This window comes from Gouania willdenowi, chromosome 6, assembly GCF_900634775.1.
Source record: "Gouania willdenowi chromosome 6, fGouWil2.1, whole genome shotgun sequence".
Lineage (NCBI taxonomy): Eukaryota > Metazoa > Chordata > Actinopteri > Blenniiformes > Gobiesocidae > Gouania > Gouania willdenowi.
The window spans coordinates 68,248,793-68,265,748 of record NC_041049.1 but is presented as its reverse complement, the minus strand read 5'-3'; the positions used below and the strand labels follow the sequence as shown (position 1 = coordinate 68,265,748).

Sequence of the window (16,956 nt, the reverse complement as noted above, 5' to 3'; positions counted from 1 at the left end):
CATCAATAGACCGACCAAGCTCGTTGACATTTTTATCCCTCTTCACTAAGGATAGACTGATATGGATTTTTTTAGGGCCGATGCCGATACCAATTTTTCCATCAGCCTTCGCCGATGACCGATACAGACTGCCGATTTTCTTGAGTTGATATTTGGAGCCGATACTACTTTTGCTCCCTCAATTTACACCATAAAAATTACACAATGATGATAACAAGAACAAGTAAAAAAAATATTTCATATCTCTGTAAATAATGCGGATCGGTGAACGCAGCAGCCCACATCAGCCGATGTCAATACATGTAAAAAACGCAAAAATCGGCCGATAATATCGATAATATGAATTGATCTATTACTACTCTTGACCAATGACCCCCCAGGTCACGCATGCGCAGTTCCAGAGTGTTAAAGATTTATTGTACAGTAAATCATAAAATTTACATAAATCCCTAATCGACAGTATGCTCAGCAAAGCATGTACTAAGCTGACACTGAAAATGTGTACCTAGCAAAACATCTACCCATGAAGTCAAACTTTAAAAAACTCAATATTTACTCAATATTTTGATAAACCAGGAAGTTTGTAAGAGAAGTGGTCCAATACACGTCATAAATATGTGTGCTCAATACAGTTCCTCAAAGATCCATCCAACATGGACTAGTTCAATCTTAAATTGAGCCCCAGTTAGTCTTATTTTTCATAGATGGGTGCTGTGAACAGAGGCTTTATCAACAAGCCCCATGCAGCTAAAGTTCACCAAACACACCCAACCGGACCTCCAGCCATCTCCGAGGAACTGCTCGTCTTTGCAAATGTGGCCTGTCACAGAGAAAGTCAAAAGCTTTGAGGGAGGCTCAGAGGACAAACAAACAGAGGTGAAGAGACCGAGTGATTCTGGCCCAAAGGTCCAACTGTTGGTCCAAGGGACGAGTGCTGAGTAGAATATATAAACTCAAAATGTTTGTATTTCATGCATTAAAATCTTACTTTTCATAGCAAAAACCTTCAAACTTCTTGAAAAGCACAGGTCTCAGTGTAGGCTAGTGCAAACTTTGAGGCCACACATGATTGGCACATCATATGTGGAGACTTGATCTGCAAAACTTGTCCTTTGTATTGTCATCCCTTTGATAAGAATGCTCTTTTTTTTTTTTCCACATAAAGCCAAACCTCCTTGGAGAGACAATTGAAAGTCTTCTTGCTATCGAGCTTCTTTTTCACCTAAGGGCATTGAAGCTGAGTCTGGACTTGTTATACTCCATCCCAGTTCTGAGACAATTGAGCTACTTCGTGTGTGTGTGTGTGTGTGTGTGTGTGTGTGTGTTGTCCAGCGTTCAACGCCTTTGTAATAGAATATGCTCCTGCCTCGCTTTGTTGAGGCCCAATGAAATATGTATCCACACAGAGGAGGCCTTAACAGACGGCCAACAAACACAGATTTCTTTGATAATGTTTTGGTTTCACCATGACCGTGAGATCAAGTATTGTACAGAGTTGTGTTTTTTGTTGTTGTTTTTCCCAGTTCGTCCGAGCTCTTGAACTCCCTCTTTTCCCCTTTCTGCATCATTTTCTCTGCACCGTCCAACCAGCATCATCTCAGTGATTAAAGAGTAAACGGTCACATGATAGACACATTTCAGTTATCTTAATTTAATGGTTGTTTGGGGGATAATTTATAGCTCTACACTGTGTTTGTACATGATTGCATGGTTTAATTGTTGCATAATCACTCAAATTAGATTGAATTTGCCACACACAGTAGCAGCAGATTGGTTATTTGAACAATCATTTGCTCTCCACTGGAAATATTTTGCCGATATTGTCAAAGTAGTTCCTGCGACATTAATTTTGTCTTCTTTTTGAACAGTATATATGTTAAGTTGAGGTTTTGTTTATTCAGACAAGGAATTTTTATCTGCCGACATGTTTTGTGAGATGTCATCAAAGGCGATCAGCAGAACTCCTCTGAGGAAGACTGACAGTTGAGAGTCAAAACATGTCGGGAGATAAAAATCGTCTAACTTTTAATTTTCGTTTTTCCATTATTAACCAACATAACAAAACCAATATACAGTAGTCCCTCGTTTATCGCTGGGTTACGTTATAAAAATAACCAAAAGGTGAAATCCACGAATTAGTCAGTTTCATTTTTTACTATTATTATACATGTTATAAGGTTGTAAAACCCCTCACCACACACTTTATACACTTTTCTCAAACAGGAATGAACATTTCTCTCTTGTTTAAATACTCTCAAAGTTCAAACGTTTGTAGCTTTTAAAACATAAACCTGTTTTCAAACATACAACACTTCAGAGTCACACTGTTAGCGATCAGACTTTGATGCCGAACGCATTCAGAGTCTTTGTTGACGATGACATCAGGTCGTCAACACGGACAACGATCTGTTCACCCATTCAACCATGGAGTAGAAGCTGTGTGTGACCACCTGGAGCTGTATGACACGGTCTTTATAACCGGGACCGGACTAGGAAGGATTAGGAGAGGAGGAGAATCAGCGAGGAGGTGGTAGTAGCAGGTAAAAGTTCTCTCTGTACCACTGAGCTAGGATAGCATTAGCCGCTAATCACACCGGCTTTTTTCACTGGTGGTTTATGTTTATGAGAGGAGAAAAAGGAGCGCAGCTCCTCGCTTCAGCAGGCAGTGAAACTCACCGAGTTGGATGTGTCGCTGGTGGGTGAACGCAGCAATAGCCAATCAGGACGCAGAACACAATGCGCGTTCATACGCTGTAAAAAAAAAAATGCATCCAAAATTGCACTGTAAAAAAATGCATTGCTGTCTAAAAAAGATTGCACTTCTTGTAATAATGACCTTTGACAGCATGTACAGACAAAAAAAAAAAAAAAAAAAAAAAATTGCACTGTAAAAAAAAAATCTGCAAAACACGAGGCCACGAAAGGAAAGGTGAATATAGCGAGGAACTACTGTACACAATTTATTTTGAACTTGTCTCAAACAACAGCATAAATTGCTTTTTCAATAACGATAGAAAAACCAATGCCAATGTCATCTTATATGACATTTAATGGTAGATAATATCTCTTGTCTCGAGTTAAAACATATGCTATCAGAAACACACAAGGCGAGTGGCTATTTATCATGCAATTTGATGAATTGATGATATGGAAGATTGTGATTGTCCTGACTCATAATTACCGGTTCAGGTTCAACGCTATTTACAGTATGGAGTGTGAAGGTTAGGACGGCCCCTAATTGGAGACTTTTGAAATGTTTTGACGTTATAATGTAAATTGTCATTATAAGTCTTTATTAAACAATTAATTAAAAAATATAGAGGAAAAGTTGATCGCCTACTTGAAACAACAATCAGTCCATTCAAAAAGCAACATGGGACAAAAGCACCGCTAACTTTGTTCACTTTGTGTTAACACAATTCCTGGTGGATCACCTCAGTTTTGTCCATTTGTTGCCTGAGTGCACCTTAAATAGTGTGTGGTGAGCAGGACAGCAGGAGGCCACTCTGACTGAGTCCAAATTGACTTTAAAATTATTGTTGTGCACTAAAACCCACAATTTGTACAAGAAGGGCTAAAGTCGACTCCACCTGCAGAAAAGCCTGAGGTCCTTTGGAGACATTCTGTCCCACTGTGGACGTATTAACTGTCTGTTATATTTAGTGTGTGTGTTGGCACTCCACAGGGACAGGAACATGTTTTACTAAATGAAAGGTAAAGAAGAGAAAGAAGGATCTGTTACCCACTGCAGCCACAGTCTTTGTGCATTAATATAGCTTTAAAAATGTGTTATTTTGTATTTTAAAAGTTATCCCTGTCGTGTTTCTTATGTAAATAGAGCAGCTGACTGCCAGCTGGGGCTACTCCCACTGCCCAACAAGAGCTCACAATAGCTCCAATACACACCTTTGTATTGTCCGTTGTAAAAAAAAAAAAAGAAAAGTGATCAAAGAAAATGTGGAGAAAAGCATTAGAAAAACTTAAATAAAGAGGAAAACCAAAAAAATCAGGTCAGAGCCAAAGTAAACATCAGAATCAACTACTTGACGGCACATCTGTTCAAAAATATCTATCTTAATGGTAATACAAAAACACATTTAATGTTATATACATGACTAGTAACTAGTAAATAATATTATTTCTATAATTTTTACCATTTCCGGTCATCTCCCGCCTGATGTGGGACCAAGACTAGCCTTTGTATTTTCAGTTATCAGTTATGGTGTCATTTTGTGTATTTTTCCCTCATTTCCACCACTTGCTGGTAATAGTAAGTATTTTTCTCTCTTAGTGTGTTTTTGTGTATTTTGTTGGTGTTTTTCTGTTCTTTTTATTATTCAGTTAGATTTAGGGTTAAAAGTACCCCCTGTAGTGCCATCGCTGACCCCTAGGGACACACGTACCACCATTTGAGAAACACTGATGTAGACTGTGTGGATTATTATTATTATTTTTTAATGTGTCTTTTGTTTTTTAGATGCCTTTTAAATTTGCTGCATACTTTTATACATTCAGACTTCATTAAAGTTTTACTTTTGCTTTTTTCTCAATCTAATTTTTTATTTATTTTTTTCCCACCATCTGTCATTGAGTAAAATAAAGATCTGAAGTTGTGTGTTGAACAGTGAAGTCTATCTACCTGTAGATAGCCCAGAGACTCAGCACCTGACAGCGGATTTCAAAATAAGGCTCTTTCTCTTTCCATCAGGAAGGATCCGCCTCAGCAGTTAGAGGGTGGTTCGGACTGGGCTGCAGAAGATAAAAGTGAATATGTAATTAACATGCTGTAATTGCTGGCAGTCTCTTTTTTTATTTCAAGATGAAATGATGTGAGCTCTTTGCCAAGTCAAGGTCGGAGGCCTAAACCCGTGTTATTCATAATTAATGCACAGAGCGTGAATACATGTTGCTGGATGCTTGTAGCTTATGTACCACCCACAGCTGCTCTTCTGTTTGAGCTGGGAATGAAAATGGACCCTATGATTTTTTGCATTGCATTTCTTTGGCTGCATCATACATTATGATCTCTGTGTCTTTGTCTCTAGTTTATATTGGATCTAATCCAGAAATAATATATTTTTATTTCAGCTTTATCCACAAAAACATGGACCATTATGGATAATGACGTAAACGTAAAGCTTTACTACCACCATATAAACATGTGTTGTTTACAAAAGTCAAGACTACGGTGTACCACAATGCATCTGAGCATTAAAAAACATTTAACAATATCATTCATTTTATAGAGAAAATTAAATTCATTGAATAATTTTAGAAAAATTATGAAAAAAAAACCAAGATTTTTCTCATAAAAGTGTTTCAAATGTTGATTAAACTAAAATACATTACATATATATATATATATATATATATATATATATATATATATATATATATATATATATATATTTATCTCCTTCAGGCTCTGCATGAACCAATGTATGAATCACAATTAACAGCAGATGCAAAGAATTTTCCTGTCTTTGCAGAAAAACAATGGCTCAGTGAACTCGTCCTACCCCTACTCCCCCTGTCACCCTGAGGGCTGACTCCCCCATGTCACCCTTTTCTCAAATTAAAGAGACAGCTGGTGTCATATCTGGACTTGAAAATGTGTTAGTGACTTGAGAGTTACAGTTTTAATGGACTAACTGCTGAGGAACACCAGTGTCTGAGCCCAATGATTACCCCAAGCCCCAAGTATATATGACATTTGTCTGACAATAAAATTGGATACTAACCTGTCTGAAAGCTGTCTCCGTTTGCTTAGAACAAATGCTGGTGTTGGAAAACATTTTGACCCACTTTTCCCCTTGAATGCATTGAGAAGGAAAAGCCATCCTCTGGCTCACGGTAATGGCCCCTCATTGTTGGCCACTGAGGATGTGGTGCTATTCATACTGGTAGATGATTGAAAGGCAAATTGAATCTCTTTTGATGTGATAAATGTGTTTATTACTGCATTTGCACACAAAATGTCGGAGGAAATTATAGTGGAGAGGCAGGGCTCACAGGGGAAAATACATAGGGAAGGCATATTGGCTAGCTTTGATTGGAGCTGAAATATAAATATACTGTACCGGTAGAGAAATGAGTCCAAGCGCTCTGATATTTCTCCAGAAACTTCACAAATGAAAGGCCTTGAGAGCCCCAATTGTAAAACTCTATAAAAAGGTTAAATGTCTGCGTCACATTTGTGCTCGCTGGCTTTCTGTTTCTCTCCAAAGAGCTCTTTGATAAAGGACACCAGCGCCTGTTTGCCTTGTAATAAAGGAGAATAAAAGGAGGCTCTGGTAATTCGTTCTGCATATGGTGTTGTATTTCCAAGGACAAATGTTGAGGCAATGTGTGATATATGAAAACTGTTGTCTAAGTGAAAAAACAAACACACTTGTTCATGGCCTTATTAAACCATCAATAAAGTCAGTGAATCAAGAATAGTGCACCTGCCTCTGTTTGTATGTTCGATGCCCAATATCATTGATAACAACACCTTTCTGCCAAAAAGCTCCATAAGTAGCTCACTTCCTGGTTTAATCACATTCTCTTTCTGAGAAGAGATGTTTAGCACATAGCATTAGCTTTAACCTCCCCAACAAAGCTCTTAGTGTAGCCTTTGAGGACCCATTTTGTCTGGAAGCGTAATACAACACTATTCAAGCACCAACGTGGTTCTGTGTCAAAAAAGGAATGACATTTTAAAATATGAAATGCACCAGCAACACGTTCCAACACTCCTGCCCCTCCCAGTTCTTGGAATCTCAGTCCAGTATCAAAGCTTGGTCTATGGCACACAATAAGTCATGGGCCACTGACATAATGTCTCAACTCACCCATTTTGTAACCATTTTTAGATGTTTATGGATGCTAATGCAATGATATAAGCTACACTGAAATGGGCTGATGATACACTAAATGCTATGCTAAATGCTATATCAAATGACATGCAATGTGATGTCTGTTAAATGAATTTGATTTGTGAAAGCTTCATTTGTTGCAATTTTACAGCAAGAGAGAGACATGGGAAAGGATAAATAAAGATGAATGTTGACTGCAAGAGCAGATCGTTGTAGAGTTAAAGCAGTGTTTCATTCAGTCGTTACAACAAAAGCCTCAAATCACAGGTAGGTTGTGTTGTATTTCTGATACAACATTGTGCGTTTATTTGTTGGTATCTTTAAGTTGGAAATCCAAAATGCAATTTGAATGTTTTCCTCCCATCATTAAGAAATAGTGAAATATAGTAGTGTGCTCACTTTATTTAAACCGCTGCAACATGCCTACTTCTGCATGATTCGCCCGCAAACGCCTGGCAACCCATCCCCACCCGTCCTCTTCTGTCTAAATAAACACTGTCTCCTGTTGTCATCTAACATCTGTGCTTCTGTTCTAGGGGGTCCTGCTGACCGCTCTCTCTGCTTATGCCTTTCCATGTAGATTATGGAAGAGCAAGGGGGAGCTCAGTTCGCTTCGGGCTTTCCAAGCAGCTGCGTTGAAGGGCAGAGAGGTCCTAGAACACAGCTTTCCCACCAAATCTAAACTGCATGCTAATAAACAATTTCACTAAAATGATCCTGACTGAAGTGTTGATATGTGTAAAAATGTAGATACAATTTAATGAAGACTACTGAGTTAGGGTGCATTAATGCCTAAGAATCACAGAGAGGTCAAAACACTGTAGCACTCATTGGCCCTGATAGTCCACCTTGTTTGGAAACAATCAGAAAGGCAAATTCGAGAGCGATTGTCTTGGGAGCATTTCCAGTTGAAGTCTAGAGCGATTTAGGTGCACCGTGAACACAGACAAGAATGTTGTGAAAGAACAAACAGAAAAGGCTGAATTTTCTACGCACTTTCATCATCTAATTTTGGTTTGTCTGCCCAGAGAAGCCCCTACTCTAGTAACTGCGCCCCAAGTGATTAGCTCATGCAACAGCATCAGAGGCTGTCTGGAGTGGATCATAAAGTGTGCATTGATGAACACCATCCATGCCAAATCAAGGTGATAGAACTATTATATATATTATTATATAGAACCATTCAGCCTGAGTACCAGATTATGATGGATTAGACCAGTAGTTCTTAAACTTTTTTTGCTCAAGTACCCCCTTTCTCTTATTTCTGAATCCAAGTACCCCCTATTGTATGACAACAACATTTTGCTTTGAAAACTATTCAAAAACAACTGCAGAGCAAAATGATGGAATGAACGAGTGATAACACACATGTTAAAGAAAAAAGTGTACGGTTGCCGTACGGACAACCTTAGGTGCTATTGGTATTTTTACCGAAGTACAAGCACGTAGCGTCTTAGGGTTATGTTTAGGGTTAGAGTTAGAGTTAGAGTTAGGTTTAGGGTTTGGGTTAGGTTATAACCCAATATCGCAACAATTTTTAGGGTTAGGGTTAGAGTTCGGTTTAGAGTAAGGTTTAGTCTTAGTCACATGACCTAAACTGGCCAAATAGGGGCCCTGCGTACGGATAGAATGTCGGTATATTAAGCTATTCGTACGGCAACCGTACGAATAGCTACTGCCTTTAAATAATCTCATTTTGTAAATAAGTGGAATGAAACAGTAATTATTGCAGTGGTTCCCAACCTTTATTGGATCGTAACCCCATTTTGATATCAAGAATTTCTGGCGACATTTTTTTCTAGAAATAGTTGAACCCTTTAAACCTTGTTTGCTCAGATACAGTATATATATGTACTGTACATATTTCTACTGCATTTTAGTTGAACTAGATTCACAAAAAAGAAAGTATAAAAATACACATGGTGTGTTTATTTTAATTCAAATTTAAAAAAAATTAAAAGATCTATTTTAATTTTTTTGAAATTTCAGGTGACCCCATTTAAACTCCAGGTGACCCCACATGGGGTCCCAATCCCAAGGTTGAAAAAATACCGATTTAGTGGCTCCTGAATAGATTTATTTCTATAGTTTAAAAAAAGTCGAAGCGGATGGCTGCCACCTCTGAAGCTGGTTCCGCTGGTGAGTTTTTTCTTCCCACTGTCGCTAAATGCTTGTTCATGTGGATCTTGTTGGGTTCTTTCTTTTTTTTACTATATTTTGTTCAGCGCTTTGAGATGACTTTGTTGTATTTTGCACTCTATAATTGTTGAATTGGCTCTGCTGGTCAACTTCTATGATTCAGAAACCTTCTCTCACAATAATGTAGACGTTTTAATCGTGAACACACTTACAGTAATATGAATGAGATCATTTACTTTAACAGTTCAACAAATAATAGCCTGACTTTTTACATTCATGGTGGGAAATATATCAAGATAACACTGTAACAAAGGAATCAAAGTCAAACAGCACAATAACTGAACAAAGATAACATCATCATCATCATCATCATCATCATCAATTCTCAGCTTCCACGCCTATTCTCTCTTTAATTCTGCTTATCCTTGAGGTTGTGGATCTTCCATTGTTGCTGTTGTTGTTGTAGATTCTACGGCCTCTGCAGATTTAGTAAACTAGAAAAAAAACATGAGAATACAAGGTTATTGAACACAAAGATTTTTCTTTGGAAGCATCAGCATTGTTGCTGACATCTTGCAGTTGGTAAGGAACAGAAAGAGGAGCGAGATGCAGTAAGAGAAACGGTCTGAAAATCATATTGATACAATAAGTACATGGAGCGCAGGAAAAGCAACTTTTTACATCATTTAGCAACAAACCATGTTTAAAAAACGTGTGAATTTTTTTGATGTTGTTTTTGACAAGATTTACAGCAATATTTGTGAAATTTGGGATATTTACTTTTCTCGTAAATATATAATGTCAATGTTAAATTTAAATATAAACATTAAATATAAATATAAACGTAAATATAAAATGTCAATCTAAATGTAAAATGTAAATGTTAAATCTAAATGTTGAATCCAAATGTCAAGAGTAAAACTAAATATTTAGCTAACATGCAAATTCATCAGAATGAGCTTTTATTTTTGGCACTACTGGTGGATTTGCATATTAGCTAAATATGACATTTAGATACAACATTTAACATTTAGATTTAACATTTAGTTATAACATTTATATTTATATTTAAAATTTAACATTTTGATTTAGATTTTACATTGACATTATAACATTATATTTTTACGAGAAAAGACATTTCACAAATACTGCTCCAAATCTGGTCAAAAGTAAGAGAAAAAAAATCATACATGCTTTTTAAATGTGGTTTTTCGCTAAATGTAGCAAAAAGTTGCTGTTTATTTTAGCACGTGCCACTTTACAATTGGCGCCCCATATAAGTACACGTAGTTTTGTGTGTGTGTGTGTGTGTGTGAGTGAGCTCCCCTTTTCAATAGGCACTCTTGTAGAGCTATATTAAAGAAGTACAGGCAACCACACAAATACTCCAGTGTTCTCAAGTCTGACCCTTACATTTTTAATCACAACACCCATCTCTCTCTCTCTCTCTCTCTCTCTCTCTCTTTGCACATAACATCTTTGATGATGAGACACTCTTTGATGGCAAGTGAATTTCATTAGCGTCTAAAAGCTTGCAAAGTATTCGATTCAAGACCATCACCACATTCGTGACTTCTAAGCAATTACTGTAATGATGTAAAATGGTAAACATTGGCCCAACATCTGAATAATTTAACAGAGCGAAAACATGCTGCTCCAATGTTTATGAAATGTATTTTGTGTTTACAGAACGATCATGGTGAAATGTTCCATGGCATTGAGCGAGCATGAGAAGTCACGTTTGAGTTAACCAATTGTGTGATATTTAAACAGGATCTCCAGATTAAACGATGACTCAGGTCAGACAATAGACTCCACCCCTTTATAAGATCTTGGTGGGATTACTCGAGCCAAACTTAATGCATCTGAAAATCATTTGAATGGTTTGAGGTTGCTCTAGTGGCATGTGTTTCTGCAAAAGCTTTTTTACTTGGCTCCACTAACGTAAACTGTAACCCTCAATATGGATGTGGGTCACTTTTACTGCTGAAGAAGCCAAGTTTGGTATCAAACACATTAGAGCTGTGGTCAAACTGGCTTCAAACCAATGGTAAATATGTAGTCAGCTTGGAAAACTGTCAGTGTCTTCATGAGTAATTTTTAAATGCTGTGACTTCCTGTTTGATTTTAAATCCAATGTCACCCCTTCCAATTCAAAGTCAGTTTAAATGCTTAATAATTTAACACTTTAACTTAACACAAAAACAACAAATATGAGCCGAACCCTGTTGTCAAACACGGGAGGGTACTCCAGACAAGACTGTATTTATTGCAAAGATTAGTAGACATAAAAGCCCATTTCAAACATGAATGAATAAAGGAATGGACAGATGACTAACTGACTAAATGATTGAATGGGCGCTCCACAGTTGTCTCTGAACATGGCAGAGGCTGGAGGCTAACCATTTACGTAGTCCTGTTTCAGCTTCTTAGGTTTCTCTATTACTTGTTTTGCTAGGATGACCATATTTTGACTTTTCAAAAAGAGGACACTTGGGCCGACCTCGACGTACTCAAAGTACTTGACGTTTTCTTGAATCTATCTTGCAATGGCAAAATACAAAATAGTAGATACATAAGTTGTTATTGTTCACAAGATTTCAAAATTAATTTATCTCTTTATAACAAAGACTTAAAAAAATATCTGAAGACATTTGCCTTTATTGTGCATTATAATCTGTCCTTGAGCTCATATGTAGCTTCTTAAAATCTTTCAATCATTGAAACAATGAGAAACATCTCCTCCTAGAAACTAAAATAATTTCTTTTTGAAAAAAACAAAACAAACAAAAAACCTCAAGGCTTACAGAACATTAAATAGACACTATACTAAATAACTGTGAAAGTTTGCGTCACATGATCCCATGCTGACTCTGAGCTTTATTCTGTCTCTTGTCTGTGGAGACGGGAGGTGATGAGGTCTCGACCAGATGATGGAAAATTTACGTTAACTTCTTGTTGGCTAAGTTTCTCCCAGTAGCTCCTTCGTTTTCCAGCCCCTCTCTGAACCTCAATGGAGGTTTTATCATCCAGGAGGATCTTTCTGCTAACATTCTTTAATTAAATCCACCAGTATTTGATCTCTTTCGATCCATCTCGGACTTTAGTCTTTCTCTTCTCTCTGCTACGTCTGACGATTTCGTCAAAAGACCACAGAATCAGGTCAGGTTGGACCTTATCCTTGGCAGTGGACAAAGAGTGCCTGACTCCGTTGTCCATCTAACAGTTGATCTTCGTAGCGGAAGCGTCCATTGTCAAAAATTAGCCTAAAGCTAAAGCGTGCTGAAGACAATGAATGAAATGCTTTGGGACTACCTGAGTGGTAATTTAAGAGTTAAAACAATCAAGTTCATTACCATTTATGTAATGGTAACTACTTTGGAATTTGGCATTCCAAATGTGAATGTATAAGAGCGGGAATTACTTCCTCGGTTTGTGAAAGCTAACTGGCCCTAGCCACAGTTTCTTTAGAAAATTAATACTAAATGTGGCTAAACAAAAATGTTAGTCAATGCTTTATTCTTTTCTGTGCTGATTGATACAGACACACTTGTCATGGTTTTAAGGTCTTTCTTTCAAAATGCACTGTTACAAATACCATGACCTGAACTTTGATATTTCTAGATCCAAGAGGTGAGTTACTTGTGGATGGATCTCTTCCAATATGGAAACTCTACATGAACGTAAAATAAGGAATATAATTTAACTTAAAAGCAGACATATTCAGGATGTAATTCCAGCAAGATTCTTTTTTTAATAGTATGTTGAGATTTTATTTATTCAGGCAACCGTTACTTAGGAAATCAACTTTGATCTCCTGACATGTTTCGAATGCCAACTGCCAGTCTTTGTCAGAGGCGTCTGCTGATCGCGTTGATGTTTCCATTGAAGTTTCCTTCACTTTCGCGACAGTCGAAACATGTCTGGAAATCAAAGTGGATTTCCTAAGTAACAGTTGTCTGAATAAATGAAACCATAATGCAATATTCAGAATGTATTTCCTTTACCTTAAATGTCTTTTCAGCTTTCAGTTGAGTTACCCTAATGCAGTGGTGGTTAATGAGTAAACAGTGTCAGAGGGACTGAAGATTGCCCTCGGATAAGCGAACTGGACAACTGCAGTCACTGATCACACAGGAGGGGAGCCTCAATGATTGACAGATGGAAACACTGGCTTTGAGGATTAACAATCATCTGGACTCTTCTGACAACTGTAGTGCAGTTTATTTTCTTACTTTTGTGCACTTTTGAATTGATCGCAAACAAAAATCGTTTTTTTTTTGCTCTTGAAAGATCAAGTTTGGCTCATAATGTGCTCGGGTTTTTAGGCTGTTATCCAATTAATTGCTGATTTCCAGAATAACTGAATACAAAAAGGACTCAAACTATTTATAAATACCGCTTTTTAGAATTTTTTTCTTGGCTTGATTGAAAATGGACAGTGCTGGTGTTGAGAATCATTATTTTCATGTGGACATTCATGTTGATGGAACTAAAAAAGGAATTCTGGACCTTCTGAGCAGGATCCGTCCTGAGTGGAAGACAGAAGATATTCAGATGAAGGCAAGGAGACATTTGTGTTAATATGATCAATAACTTAACAATAACATAATATGGTGACATGTACATGACTCTGATGAATGCATAACTTCAGTATTAAATGGTAAAGTTAATTTATTTAAGTTTTCTTCCATAATGACAGCAGGTGCATGGAAGAAAAAAAACATTTGTGCTTTATACGACAGGAAGTTTTCACCCACATAACAACAACAACAACAACAAAAAGAATTCACTGTAACGCAACAGCTTGAGTCAATTCTTAATTTGACTTTGACCAAAGTGTTTGTCCTCATATGTCACCAGAACATGTCGTCCTCAGTGTGCTGCTGTGTGCAAACATTAGGTCCAATCTCAGAGAGAGATGGGGTTGATGTTTGTTAGGCAACCACACACTGGGTGGGTCACCTCTCAATCTGCACCAGGTCTGGTTGTGTTAACAACAGGGTCTGTTTCTGCAGTCCCTTCAATGTTGTAAAATCAGGAGGGGAACAGACAATGTAGCTTAACATTATAGCTTTGAAACTAAATTACTTACTGACTAATTTTGACAGGTCTGACATTAGGTTTTTTCTACTGATTTTCATCTTTTTGCAGGTGAAAGTAATAGATTACAAGTATTCAAATTACTGTGACTGAGTTGCTTTTATGGGTATATTTATAGCCCCAACTTTTACTGAGAAAAGTATTACTTTTGTTTTAAAATGATCAATGGACATTGTGAAACTACAAAAAATGAAATGACCAGAAAACAATCAAGCACCACATCATAGCCGAACAATCAGATTAAAAGTAATACACGGTGCCAAAACAGCATTGAATGCCTTGAACTTGAGAATTTATTTAATTTGAATTGAATTAATTGGTGTTATTTTATTTAAATAAAAAATTGGACATTTTGACAAACCTTTGTTTTCTTATAGAGGTGTCTTTGTAGAAGTTCAAATTGTGCAAGAATTTATATCTTCCTTTTTAATTTTATACAAGAGATGTTTATTGTATGCAAAGGAACCGTAGCAAGATTCATTACCAAAAAATAGTGTGTGTGTGTGTGGGGTGGGGGGGGTTAACTAGTAACTTTTACCTTGAGTACCATTTAATTGAGCTACTTTTTACTTGTACTTGAGTATTTTATGTATGACTTACTTGTACTTGTACTTAATTACAGTTTGAGTAGGATATATCAACACTGTTGTCTTCCACTACACTCTGTCAGTTAGTTAGATTAATTTCTTTTTCTCAGTTACTGAACAAAGTTAGGATGCTGTTTTAGCAGACAGATAAGTAGATATCCTTAAGAAAAAGCCAGTTGTCATTGTGTAAGAATAAGAAACAGTGAAGGAAATAAGGGTTTACAGCACAAAGTGTTCACATTGTTGAATCCTAGCTTGGTTTAACCTTTACTGGGATGAATATAGGGGTCTTGGAATGGTTGCAAGTGAACTGAGCCATCACAGCTCTGATGCAGAGCTGACTGACAAACAGCAGCACTGTAACCACCCATACATTTTCTAACCCGCTTGCTCCTTTCTTTTGTCTGCTGGTGCCTATCTCCAGCTCTTATTGGGCGTTAGGCAGGGGTACACCCTGGACAGGGCGCCAGTCCATTGCAGGGCAACACACAGACAGACAACCGCTCACACTCACATTCACTCCTATAGGCAATTTTAGAGACTCCAATCAACCTAACAGTCATGTTTTTGGATTGTGGGCGGAAGCCGCAGTACCCACAGTACGCTAAGTAAATGCAAACTCCACACAGAAAAGACCCAAGTGTCTTGAACCCAAGACCTTCTTGCTGTGAAGCGGTCATGCAAACCACAAAGTCCCCGTGCGCCCCACTTTAACCATTAAAGTAAAAAAAATATCAAAAAATTAAAAAAAAGAGGTTCATAAGCAGAGTTGAAGCAATAAGAAAGGGCTGCCGTGTGTGGATGTTATTAAGCCAAAACCAATGTTTAACTTGTCCAGCACTAGGAAGTATCTTCCTAACTAGCTCAGGGAATGGACAAACTGGCAAACGGGCAAAATAACTTTGGGGCTCGCTGAGGAGAAGCGAGAGAAGGGAGTCATTCACTTGCTTCTCCTTTCCTTGTTCATTCTACAGTTTTTTGTTGCTGAAAGTCACATCAACCCTGAACGAGTTACGCATCAAGAAGGAGGAGGTTTTCCTGTCCATTTGCGATATCTAAACGTAAATGCAAACCAAGCCAAATCAAGGTCCTTCATTTCTCCACCTATTGGAGCAAAAGCTGGGACTATCTTGATGTAAAACGTACCATTAAATAAGTTCGGCAAGTCTTGTTACCCTACAACCATGAACTGAAGAGAACCTATACAAACTACATCATGAGTGCTAAATTTCAACTTTTGAGGAAAAAAAATGCTGTTCAACAAGCAGTGTATGAGATAAGACATATCATCAAAGACAACAGCAGATTATTAGCTCTCAGCCACTACATAAATACTTGATCAGATGTCAAGGTGGGCATGTTTGCTCACTCTCCTCTCCAGATGGAGACGGGATCATGTGCACGTTCAAAGAATACCTGTGGGAATTTGGCAGCAGTTGAGACAGTCTGAAAAGCAACTGAAGGGCAACAAACATGTGAGGAGGCGTTCAATGGCAAACAATCATCAGCGTGATATTTCTAGGCTCTCCACAATAAGCTCTTAAAACTTGGATGTGGCGAAATATGAAGTGGGATAACGATGCCGACAAATACACACTTGCACACACACGTATGCACTCCCATCAACGCTTAACTCATTATATGCATGTGCACGTACTTTTAAACATACATATACATTCACAGTGTACTGACCAAGAGATATACAGTATATACAGTATACATTTAGATAAAGTATGGCCGAGAACAAAAAGAGCACGTTCAGACTGATTGAGTCTAACTGATGGAAGATGATCAAAAGCAGGATCAGGGTGTTTGAAAATCAGTAAGTAGAGATGATATAATAATATGAAATGAAGTAATAGATCAAAGTGATGATAGTAGTTAGATATAAATGCATGAATGATAAATCCTGGTCTAACAAAAAGGGATGTTCAGTATGACTTGACTGTACTGTGAAGTGAGGAATTACAAGTTGTTTCAGATACAGTGAAAAATTAAAAATAAAGACATTTAAAAGTAAGTAGCGACCAATGCAGTTGCTTGGACCTCAGGGACTACATGGTGATGGGTTCTAACTTCAGAACAAATCTAGCTGTCTTATTTATGTTTGAGAAGATATTCCAACTCCCTGGTCACCCAACTCTGACCTTTAGAGTCTTAAAAAAGATCACAGTCCCTTTATTAGGTACAGCTCATTTTTTCAGAGTATCTTATTAGGAAAACAGATGGCAAGATCATTTTGTGTTACAGCATTCAGATATGTGGAAGAC

General features: G+C 37.4%; 1 protein-coding gene across 1 annotated transcript in view; it reads left to right on the top strand.

Moving 5' to 3' along the window:
• The first annotated feature begins 13,143 nt into the window (after positions 1–13,143).
• The window catches only part of LOC114465339 (ethanolamine kinase 2), a 36,262-nt gene continuing 32,449 nt past the window's right edge, over positions 13,144–16,956 (top strand). The window contains exon 1 of the mRNA XM_028450283.1: positions 13,144–13,559. Within this exon, the coding sequence (XP_028306084.1) occupies positions 13,431–13,559 (129 nt within the window). The 5' untranslated portion in view covers positions 13,144–13,430. The remainder of the gene's footprint in view (positions 13,560–16,956) is intronic.